The 12685-nt window shown below is 38.6% G+C and overlaps 1 protein-coding gene across 7 annotated transcripts in view; it reads left to right on the plus strand.

The window, feature by feature from the left end:
* The window catches only part of LOC123499223 (insulin receptor-like), a 161061-nt gene extending 148421 nt beyond the window's left edge, over nt 1-12640 (plus strand). For 5 of the 7 annotated variants that reach the window (XM_045246974.1, XM_045246975.1, XM_045246976.1 and 2 more), the window contains 4 exons: nt 6220-6391; nt 6676-6812; nt 7747-7949; nt 10556-12640. In XM_045246974.1, the coding sequence (XP_045102909.1) occupies nt 6220-6391; nt 6676-6812; nt 7747-7949; nt 10556-10595 (552 nt within the window). In that variant the 3' untranslated portion in view covers nt 10596-12640. The remainder of the gene's footprint in view (nt 1-6219; nt 6392-6675; nt 6813-7746; nt 7950-10555) is intronic. The other 2 variants (XR_006672936.1, XR_006672937.1) reach the window with 1 other exon arrangement.
* Nucleotides 12641-12685: the final 45 nt, after the last annotated feature.

Consider the following 12685-nt stretch of genomic DNA (forward strand, 5'->3'; position numbering starts at 1 on the left):
GTGATGGTTGATCCCACGGTAGACCCAAGAGGCGTTGTGTTCACTGGTTGAGGCCTGGACCTCAATTTGCTTTCAGAAAGCCAAGAGCTGGCTTAACACTGGTTGAGTCGAATGGGGCCGCGTGAATCCAACTTTGGGACAGTAGCGGGCTTCATGAAACGGTGACGTGGAGGGTTCATGAGATGGCGTGGAAGTTTCACGAGACGGTGACTAAGGGAGGCAGAGGTTTTAACAAGGTAACAAGCGGAGGAGGTGATGGTAGTGCATATGTTTAAAGGAAGTTGAGGTAGAGAGACTTTAGCAAACAGTGACCATCATATAATTAGATTTATCATTAATTCCAGTAGGGATAATATAGTGAATAAGACTAGAGTCCCAAACTATCAGAAAGGCAATTATGGTAGGTTATGTCAGTTATTAGGAGAGGTAAACTGGGAAGATAGTTTTGGAAATAAAACTGCACAGGAGATGTGGGATATTTTTAAGGTTGTAGTAAAGGGTATAGTGATGCAGTGTATCCCTTACAAAGATATAAGGCAGAGAAACAGGAAGCCATTATGGTGGACTCACGAGATAGGTAGACAGATCAGAGAGAAGAAGAGGGCATATAGAGAGTTGCAGAAAAGTGGGAAGATGTAGATTTGATTAGGTACAGACAGGTCAGGGATGATTTGAGTAAGGTTATAAAAAAAGTAAAAGGCAGGCAGAGATAAAACTAGCTAGAGCTGGGAGTAAAGATCCCAAAAATTATATAGTTATTACAAGGTCAGTGATAAAAGAAATAAGGATAGGATTGGACCACTCAGAAAAGATGGTGTAGTAGTGGATCAAAATGAAGACATAGTAGAATTATTGAATGAACAATTTTCTTCAGTATTTACTAGGAAAGAATAGGAAATCCTGTTACAAACAGTGCGACGAGTAGTTTAAGAGCTTTAGAAAATATTGATATAAAACCGGGAATTATTAGGAAATTTATTCTTGAACTAGACGATAGGAAAGCTAGTGGTCCTGATGAGCTACATGCCAGAGTACTTAGGGAGGGTGTAGACAGTATTTCTGAAGCACTTAAGTTAATCTTTGAAAGATCACTTAGGTTTGCTGAGATACCTCAGGACTGGAAGTTAGCTAATGTTACACCAATATTTAAAAAAGGTAGGAAGGATGATGCGAATAATTATAGACCAATCAGTTTAACTAGTATAGTATGTAAGATACTAGAGAAAATCATTAAGGGTAGTATTTGGGAGCATTTAAATGAGAATAGATTAATTAGAGATACCCAACATGGCTTTAGATCAGGGAGGTCCTGTCTTACAAATTTGCTCGATATCTTAGAATATATTACCAAGGAGTTAGATGATGGAAATAGCATAGATGTTATATATCTAGATTTTAGCAAGGCGTTTGATAAGGTACATGGGATAGGGGGTAGGTTAGTTGATTGGATTAGTGAATGGCTTTCTGATAGGAAACAGAGAGTAGTATTAAATGGGGCAATGTCTGAGTGGAAGGAAGTGGTTAGTGGGGTACCCCAAGGATCAGTGCTAGGACCTCTTCTTTTCTTGGTGTACATTAACGATTTAGATATAGGAATTAGTAGCAAAGTATCAAAGTTTGCAGATGATACTAAGATAGCATGTGCAGTACAGGGTGAAAAGGACAATTACAGAATACAACGAGACCTGGACAGGCTGATAGCATGGGCAGACAGGTGGCAGATGGAGTTTAATTCTAAAAGTGTCAGGTTATGCATTTAGGTAAAGACAACACAAACTTTAGCTATGAGATGGAGGGATGTTGGCTAGAGGCAGTAGAGGAGGAAAGGATTTAGGAGTAGTGATAGACAGGACTATGAAATTTTCAAAGCAATGTTTAGAAGCAAGAAATAGGGCAAATAGGATCCTGGGTTTTATAAATAGAAATGTTAGTTATAAAAGTAAGGAAGTGGTGCGTAGCTTATATAATTCCTATGTTAGGCCCCATTTAGAGTATTGCATACAGGCCTGGTCACCCCATTATAGGCAGGATATCAACATGTTAGAAGCAGTTCAGAGAAGAGCAACTAGGATGATACCAGCATTAAAGCGCCTGGAGTATAGAGATAGATTAAAGGAATTAAACATGTTTTCATTTGAGAGGAGATGTATAAGAGGGATATGATAGAGTTATTTAAAATGTTCTCAGATACAAACTACATAGATGTGAGATCTTTCTTTACCTTAGAGGAGGAAGTAGGACTAGAAATCATGGCAGGAAGATTAGAAAGCAAGGCTGCAGGTTAGATATAAGAAAATATTTCTTTAGTCATAGGGTGGTAGACTTCTGGAATGCATTGCCAGAGAGGTTGTAAATAGCACTAGTTTGACAATGTTTAAAAACAGATTAGATAAGCACTTAAATTTATTAGATTTATAATTATGTATAGCGCTGCATGATAGTTTTTATAAGAAATTTACTATAGTTAAACAAGACATGATCCCCATGTATGGGGATCACAGATTGTAGAGGAATTCGCTGCAGGACTTAGCCCTGTTAATGGGCCAAATATTTAGAATTAGTATATAATGTATTGTGTACTTGTAAATGTATCTTTAAGTACTGATGACGAGGTCGCTGTGCGACTGATACAGGATAACCTAGATGGGCCCTGGTGGCCCTTTGTTATCCTATTATTTATGTTATGTTATGTTATGTTATAACCTCATCTCCCATTTTGTATTCCCATGTAGGTTTTATATTACTTTTACCCATTTCCATCACGTGTGTATTTACCTAGTTGTATTGTACAGGGTTCGAGGGGGGCTCATAGTGTCCTGTCTCCATGTCTCCATTTATCCAATTTTTCTTAAAGTTATGCACAGTATGTGCTGTAGTAACTTCATTATTCAATGCACTCCACTTCTCCATCGTTCTGTGTGGAGAACTGTGTTTTTCAATATCCTTCTCACACTGCCTCATCCTGATCTTCTTTACATGACCTCTTGTCCTTCCATCTTCTTCTGTCACCAGCACCAGGTCTTCCTTGTCTATCTTTTCAATGCCATTGACTATCTTGTACATTGTTATTAGGTCTCCTCGTTCTCTTCTATCTTGTAAGGTTGGCAGTCCCATTTCCTTCAGCCGTTCTTCATATGTTAGGTCCTTTAGTTCTGGTACCATCTTTGTAGCAATCTTCTGTATCTGTTCTAATCTTCTTATATCTTTTTTTAGAGCTCGGAGACCACACCACAGCTGCATATTCCAGCTTTGGACATGTCATGTTTGTGATGAATTTTTTCATCATATCTTTGTCCATGAATTGAAATCCCACTTTTATATTAGTCAAAATTTTTTTTATGATAACCCAAATATCTTGCTTATGTGTTTTTTGGGGTTCAGATTTTCCTGTATAATCATTCCCAGATCTTTTTCTCTTTATATTTCATTATTTGTTCCTCTCCCATCAGATAGTTCCATACCAGTCTTCTTTTGCTCTTTCCTAGTTCCATTACGTGACATTTCTTGGCATTGAACTCCAATTTCCGCTTCTTACTCTACTCATAGATCTTGTTTATATCTTCCGGTAACAGCAAACAGTCCTCCCAGGTTGTGATAACTCTTAGCAGCTTTGCATCATCAGCAAATAAATTAATGTAACTGTTTATCCCATTGTGAATGTCGTTTACATAAATCTGAAACATAATGGGGGCTAACACTGACCCTTGTGGCACTTCGCTTGTTACTTTACCCCAAGATGAGTATGTATCTCGGATCACAGTTCTCATCTTCCTGTCCTTCAAATAATTCCTTGTCCATTCTAACAAAGTTCCTCGCAGTCTTCCTATGTTCTTTAGTTTCCAAAGTAGTCTTCCATGAGGGACTTTATCAAAAGCGTTTTTTATTTACAGGTATATGTATTGTGTCCACCCATCCATCTCTGCTTTCCAGTCCTTTTCTTACTCTCGAGCAGAAGCTTAATAATAACAATTTCACAGATCTTTCCCACAACACTAGTCAGTGACAATGGCCTTTAATTTAGGGACTAGGTTTTTTTCCTCCTTTGTGTACATGTTTTTTTCAACAATACAAATTTGCCTATTTTTGAGAAATCATTCATGTATATATGTATGAAGATTTTATTAGGAATTAAGTACACAAATATCAAAGAAGAAGAATTATGTTTTCAGGGTTGTTTTGATTTAAATTAAATTATTTAGATCAAGTGACTTAAATTTATTTAAATCTAGTGATTTAGATTTATTTAAATCAGAGTAAAAATTTCACTATTTAAATCTAAATGAAATATTGTGTTAGAAAAAGTTATCTATTTCTACAGGACAAGCAGCAACTCTGTTTGTCCTGTCCAGATCTTGTACTTGTCCTGTAGCAAGTCAGGAAAGTAGTCTTTTTATTGATGATAACAGCAGATGTTAATATGGAGTTCGATGGATCTATTTCTTTAAATGAACAAGAAAATTATTAAGTATAATTTCTTATTAATCGAATCCAAATCTGAAAACACAGAAATAGACAAGTTGGCAATTTTCATCAGTGTTTAATAGGCAGGGATGGAGCCTTCTGCTCTTCTGGCCTGCTCACTGCTGCCTGAGTAGAGTACCCTCCCCCATGCTTTGCCAAGGATTGCTGGCCTGTTGCCTCTTCAAAGTTCACATTCAAATTATATTAGTCAACTGTTGGCTAGCATGAGTTTGAATAACGTGATTTTGATGTAACGTGACTTGATATCTAAAGAGATATGAATTTACGCAAGAGGGAGACCTGGCAAGGGCAATAAAATATAAAAAAAAAGGCCCACTGGAACTGCAGGTTCCCTAAAGGATTTTAAAGGAATTAGCCAAAAGATAGGGACAAATGTCTTGACAGATTGGTAGCTGATTGACAGTAAAACCACCTTCCGAAGTGTTACCGTCTTATGTTCAAAAACATTTCTATTAGCATTTTACAAGTCTTACCACTGAAAAAGTGTTGTTTTGTGATGCATGAAGTGAAATCTTGCATGGAACATGGAAAATAAAGTAGAAGAATAGGAGCCATTTGTAATTGGCAGCAGCCGGTTCTTCCTGTGATCCACCTTTACCTTGTCTGTTGCTTCACCACAACATTTTTGTTTCTGCCTATTTATTGCCTGCTATAATGGAAATAATGCCTTTGTATTCTTATACATGATGAGTACAAAGATATGATGTCCATTATAGCATCACATTCATTGTGCATCATAAAACAATACTACTTTATAGGTGGTAAAGCTTGTAAAATGGTAATAAAAAGTTTTTTTATACCATGTGGGTTTTCATGGAAATTTATGGGCTAAAGGGGGTACTTTTTAGGGCACCTCCTATCTGAAAGCCCATCTGCTAGGAAATTATGTCTATGAGCTCTGAGCTCGCTCCATAATGGGAATGACTGGCTGGGTGACCAGCAGGTGACCGTGGTGGTATTGCTCCAAGTGAGGAAGCCCAACCTACACTCAGACCATGGACAGGATTTGAACCCGTGTGCTTAGAGACCTCTGGGATCCCAAAGTATGCATGGTTCCACTGTACTACAGTACCCCTTTTGTGAACATAAATGTGTATATAAGACCTCACTCCTCAGTCTGGAGTGTCCTTAGTGGTCACGCGGATTAAGGCGCTGCATTCTGCCACGATGGTGGTAGATTGAGGGGCATCGATTCGAACCCCACTAATGAAATCTAGCAGCTATATGGCCTTTGTTGCCTAGCAGCAGGACAAATTACTTCATTGGATGGGGGCTCTCGTGTGATGACTTAATTTGAGGATTATTTAATCCTTTAATCCTCAGTCTGGAGCTAACTCACAATGAATGGATCGTTTCTCTGCATTTTCACCTTGTGTCCTATACTATGGCATCCAAGTGTCCCTCATAATAAAGTGATTCCTACAAATCAAGAAATTGGAAGTGTTAGATCACTTTGCTAGGACAGAAGATCTCGGTGAGTGTCCCTGTGACGGAACTGAGGGAGAGCATGTTGCGTACGATCAGAGCTGGAAAAATGAGAATGTGTGTTGTTAGTGTTTCTGTGACTTAGTGATGTATTAATAGATTTTTTAAGTTTCAAGTAACAAAATTCCTAAAATAAGGAGACTTTCCCAATGGCCAGGAATATAACCCCTCCCCCCATGCTATTACCATTGTTGTGTTTGAATAACATGATGCCATTCATTGGGTGTGATTATAAGATTTGCTTCTTTGCAGCAAGTGTGTGACATGGCACTGCAGATTGCTGATGGCATGGCATATTTGGCCAGTAAGAACTACATGCACAGGGATCTTGCTGCCCGCAATTGCCTCTTGGACGAAAACATGAAAATTAAAATATCAGACTTTGGTATGGCACAGATAACAGATGAGAACTATTACCATGTTTGTAAGTTTTTTGTGATTTGATGTAAGCATTGTAGTATTGTGGGAAACCTTGCCTTAATGCTAGTGTCGGAATGGTTGTATGTTTAATGAAGTAGACTTGTGAAAATGTTTAGACATTATTATTATTTTTTTTTTTTCTACCATGTGAGTAACAACAAATTTATTATAAATGGAGGTATAGGCAATTTTTATTTTCTGCATTACTAACCTCCTTCTTGCTTATAGCTTTTACAATGTAATAGAGATCCTTTGGGTTCATTAAGTTTTTCTTTTCTCGCCACACAGTACGCTCTCAGTTCTTCCCAGTGCGGTGGGTTGCTCCTGAGTGTTTCAACAAGCAGAGGTTCACCATGCAGAGTGATGTCTGGAGCTATGGAATTGTCCTCTGGGAAATCCTTACTAATGGCAGAATACCCTATGAAGTGAGCCACATCTTTGTCATGCACAGGAATCACTCTCTCATGATGTGGACTGTGCTGTATTGATTAAAGGGACAGTCTGGTCAGCAGATCTTTCCCAATAAAGCAAAATCACTTCTGACATTCATACGTTCATGTCGTTCATGTGATTATTCATATGTCATAATCATCACCATTATCATAGTCATCACCTGCAAGCCTGACCACTACATGATGGGAGTGCAGTGGATGGAAGGCAGAAGCATAGCTCTGTAAGAAAACAAAAGGGAAAATAGAATACCTGATAACAGCAGGTTCTGATTTCATACTAGGTTTTGATGCACATAGGCTCTTAAGGAAACAATTAACCAGTTCATCAATCCACTTTTGCCATAATTTCTCTCTAGGTTCAACTTAAGTGCCTCGAGGCAAAATAAACATGGGGTCCTAATATTCTTATGAACATTACACATACAATAGATCTGCATCAGAAAAAAATCTTTTGGCATTATACTCAGGTTTTGATGTTTGTGCTGTGTTTGAGCTTTGCTGCAGCAGTTTTTTTAATCATTGAATGTTCATGAAAGATGTGTCTGTGTCTGTCACTTCACAGTATTTTCACTGTTCTTGTGTGGTTCATTTTCCCCTACAGTTGAAGCATCAGCCAGTGACTTCACCTGAAAACTGCTGGAGGTATTGATCTTATTCTTAACACTCAAAATGCTAATGATAAATTGATGAGGTGTAGAGGTGTGCAGCCCAAACAGTTCAGAATAAACAGGTTGAAGGAATGGAATGAGAAGCAAAATAATGGATAGAGTCTGTAGTAGGGAAAGGTGTCTGGACATGCATAGCAAACAGACAAGGTGTGGCTGGTAATCTCATCCTTTCTGCTGCAGTCATAGTTATGGTGGCACATTGGTCAGTGATTTGGTCCTAAACTTTGTGTACCTTACAGGAATTGAAAAGCAATGAGGAGGTGATGAAGAAAGTGAGCAATGGCCACACTCTAAAGGAGAGTGTGTGGCACCTCACCAACTACTGGCTTGCAAACTTGATATGCAGGTGTTGGGAATCTGAGGGCCATGACCGACCCTCCTTTCTAGAAATAATCAGCATCCTGCAAAAACATGCTTCACCACAATTCATGCAGTTGTTCAGGTAGGCAAAGTTCTCTTGTTCTGGTTTGTTTAGGCGTCATCTGTATAATTATCAAAGTTATTTTGCTGTCATTATGAGCCATTCTGTATGACAGTCATTAGTACTCAATGAAAGTTTACTAGTACACAAGACAACAGGATCAGTATGATGGAGGAATGAGGGAACAAGTCACTCTCTAACTCCTTGTATTACTTGGCAAGATGTGGCTGGTCAAGAGGAAATACATATGTAAGACTGGAGACCATTTTTTTATGTAAGAGGGGAAGCTGGCCAAGGACAACAACAAATAAAAAAAAAAGACCCACTTGGAATGCCAGTTGCCTTAAAGATTAAAATAGAATTAGCCAAAAGTCTGGGACAAATGTCTTGAAACCTCCCCCTTAAAAGAAGAATTAGCCAAAAGTCTGGAACAAATGTCTTGAAACCTCCTTTTAAAAGCGATCAAGTCGTAGGAAGATGGATATAGAGAAGCAGGCGATATGTTTCAGAGCATACCAGAGAGGAAGGTATGAATGATTGTGAGTTCTGGTTGACTCTTAGATTAGAGAGATAGAGAGAATAGGGGAGAGAGGAAGTAGGAGGACGGGAAACACTGAATTAGCAAGATCAAAATTACCGATGAAAGATACCAAGAGATGCAACATTCTGGGGGTGAGAGAGAGGCTAAAGAAAGTCAGATAGAGGAGAGGAGTTGATGTAATGAAAAACTTATCTATCTTATAAAACTGTGTGAGTGGAACCTCCTCCAAACATGCGAAGAGTACTCCATACAAGAACAGATAAGGCGCTTCTACAGAGTTAGCAGTTGAAGGGGCGAGACGCCTCAGAACGCCTAGCTTCATAGAAGTTGTTTTAGCAATAGATGAGATGTGAAGTTAAGATTATGAGTAAAGGATAAACCGATAATATTCAGTGTAGGGGGACAGTTGAGTGTCATTGAAGAAGAAGGAATAGTTGTCTGGAAGGTAGTGTTGAGTTGATAGATATAGGAATTAAGGTTTTGAGGCATTGAACACTACTAAGTTTTTTCTGCCCCAATCAGAAATCTTAGAAAGATCAGAGCTCAGGCGTTCTGTGGCATCTCTGCGTGATCTTTTGACTTCCTGAAGGGTTGGTCGTCTCTGAAAGGACGTGGAAAGGACAAGCAAGAGATTAGAGATATAGGACAGTAATTAGAATGGTCACTTTTTTAGAAACAGGCTAAATGTAGGCAAATTTCCAGCACGAAGGAAAGGTAGAAGTTGATAAGCACAATTGAAAGGTGCAAGCATGGAAGCACAGTTTTTGAGTACAATAGGGGGGACCCCATCAGGTCCGTAAGCCTTCTGAGGGTTTAGGCCAATGAGGGCATGGAAAACATCATTACGAAGAATTTTATCTGAGAGCACAAAATAGTCAGAGGGAGGAGAGAGAGGAGGACAAGCCCAGAATTATCCAAGGTGGACTTGTTAGCAAAGGTTTGAGAGGAGTTCAGCTTTAGAGATGGATGAGATGGCAGTGGTCCCATCAAGATGAAATAAAGGAGGGAAAGATGAAGTAAAGTTATTGTAGATTGTTTTTGGCCAGATGCCAGAAGTCTTGAGGGTAATTGGATTTTGAAAGATTTTGCCATTTTCTATTATGAAGGAGTGTTTGGCAAGTTGGAGAATAGACTTGGCATGATTCCAGGCAGAAATATAAAGTGCATGAGATTCAGGTGATGGAAGGCTCAAGTACCTTTTGTGAGCAACCTCTATTATGTATAGTATTTGGCAACAGTGGGCATCTCTGGGGTGGTGTGGATCTCAAGCCTTGATTAGTTTAGCCCTTAGGGTGTGGCATGTACCAAACATTCACACACCTCCAGTCCAGTCACATACACAGTAAAGTAGGATTGTTAGACCACATTGCCAGGTGAACAGGGGCTGCAGCTTAGATGAAGACAAATGCACAATTGTCTTTGTTTCCCATGAGATTTGACCCCTTACATGATGATGCATATTTTGTGTTATCGGAGCACTTGTGACACATCCGATGACGTGCATATTGCGTCGTGGCTGCTTTCTGCTAAAATGGTGTGTTTTCTTTCCCGGATACCATATGAGATTTCTCAGGATGTAGGCCATGTATGATGCAATGGCATGCTTGACTTTCATCATTCTTACAAAGGTGTATGACTCTCTTATATCAGGATAAATACTGATGTGCCATGCCAGAAATAATTATTTATTTTTTTATTTCTTTATGGTACCAATAAATTAGGTTACCATAAAATTTAATGTTTTCTCTTGTTTGTCATCTTCAGGAAATGGCCTTGAGAAGGAAAACTATATATTTTTTTCTATAAAATTTTTGTGGATTTAATTCTTATTATGAAATACCACTTACCATCATCATTATTTCTGTAGTGGAGAGAGAGAGAGAGAGAGAGAGAGAGAGACCGGATATGGCACCAGGAGCTGTTTTCTGCTGCCTGTTGTGAAGAGGTTAAACCCAGGACTCAAGACACTGAAAACAACCCACATGTTGCATTTGAATGGATACTTTGATTGATATTTTCTTTCTACTCCATTTAAATTAGATTCCTCCTCATCTGCCAAATTTATCAGTCCTTTGTACACTTACAGATCTAAGTCATTTTACTACGAATCAAGGGGCCAGAAGTGAGGAGCAGACCTCATCTTGAACATGAGGGAAGAGAGTGAAGGCTGTCCAAGCATCACCTGTCTGCACTTCACCTGCCAGCCCTTGGCCAGAACCTGCTGCTCCAATCCCCCTTCCCCTAGTTGTTGAAGCAAACACCAGGAGGATCTGCTAGTACTCTCTTGAAAAGAAGAGTACTTGAAATACTAAAGCAAAATGTTTGTGGAATCTGTGATGAAAAAAGAAATGTTCCTTTTTGGCTTTTCCAATTGTAATCTTATATCGTCTGCATCAAACAGTTCACCACACGCTTTATATTCTATAAAACATTTACAACCACTACTTCTCAAAGGAATTTCAGAATGTGGTGGCATGAAAATGAATGTCATACTCATTATGGAAGCCATATGCCAAACATCTTAGGCAAACTTGTCCTTACATATGTGTAAGTCTGTATGTAAGCAAGCATGTAGCCATGACATTCTCATCTAGTGTTCATCTCAGCTTCAAGACTGTTTGTATGATTGTTTTTGTAATCATTATATTAAAATAAGAAGTTAGTAAAAGAAATATTTTCAGTTTGCTATGAAGTATGAACTTTCGAAGCTTATTACAGGAAAGCTTTGCTAATTCAAACAAACAGCTGGAAAAAGTGTGAAGCAGCAATCTCTAAACAATTTGAATGAAGTCCAGAATCAATGAAAATTTGTATTCATTCCAGCATTCTAAAAAAAAAAGACTCAGAGTTAGCAAGGTTTGCTGTGTGAATTCCATGGTACAAATACACACTGTCTTACAGTATAAGCTTATGTTAAGTTCTGAGTGAAGTCCAGCAAGCTGTACCTGTTAGCTGCCCATCTATCTGCGAACAGTGAAGCCAAGACATGTACATTTATGGCTATTTTGCAAATAGAAACATCATGGTGAGTTCAAGGCTCCCAGCTGTTGAATTAATAGAATAAATGATGATTAACTGGAATGTTTATTGCTTTCATTGTGAAATATTTTTCTATACATTTCCATGGCACAAGTCAGTCAATCCTTCATATATTTTTATCCTTTTCAGCTACATGGCTGTCATCACATTGATGACATTGTGCAAACCGTACCAGAACTGGTACATGGAATAGGGATGAGCTAACCGGGAATTTTGTTACTGTTCATCCCTCTGTTTTGGTGGAATGTGAGTGTGAGTGTGAGTGTGAAAACTGTGAGAGTATGAAAGTGCCTCTTAACTCAGCATTAATACTCTTACCTTGACATGCCATCTATCCCCTCATTAATGTCTCCATTACATCACAATTAACATCATATAAATGACATGAATTGCAAAGTACTAGCCTGAGTGTATTGACGAGTGTCTGTGAGAGGATGTGGAGTGCTGCCTCCACCCACACCCTCCCTGTCTGCTTCATGTTTGCCTCCCATTTCTCTCAAGTCTGAGGTGTATCTGTGTCATCATCACTCCTGCGCTCATGGAAGCCTTTGACATTACATCACACAATGAACACTGCAACATAACTTAATTGTAACTGAAGAGTCTTGTCAGCTGGCATGAGCTCAACATTTATACTGAGTCTACAGAGTGTGATGCAGTGCTGGGGTCTCATGCAGTGCTGGAATCTCATGCATTGATGAAAATAAGGTGGTGCTGCACCATGACCACTCCCTGGAATTTAACAGTTATTTACAGCTTCCTTTAACTGAACGTTTTCTCCTGTTTAGTAAATTGTGTGCAGAGCATAGTTTTGTATAACATGGACTTTACTATTATCATAAACACTACTGATGATCAAGTCTATGCCATTCACCTATTGTGGCTATTCTCTGTTAAGTATGTGTTCCATCCACTTAACACTGTATTATATTACTATGACTGTGGCAAATATTGATACTGATAATAAGTTTTCCAGTTATCAATCGCTACAAATAATAATAATTTTTCCAATATTCACAGCATTAAGATAACTAAATCAATGTGCAGTTTTAAATGGCAGCTTGGATCATCATCATTGTCATCATCCCAAGCATGTCATATGAAGCCAACAATAAAGACAGTTAAAAACTTTTGCATCCATTTCCTGACACCAGCTGTAACACATCACGGGCCAGCC

This window comes from Portunus trituberculatus, chromosome 49 (assembly GCF_017591435.1).
Source record: "Portunus trituberculatus isolate SZX2019 chromosome 49, ASM1759143v1, whole genome shotgun sequence".
Lineage (NCBI taxonomy): Eukaryota > Metazoa > Arthropoda > Malacostraca > Decapoda > Portunidae > Portunus > Portunus trituberculatus.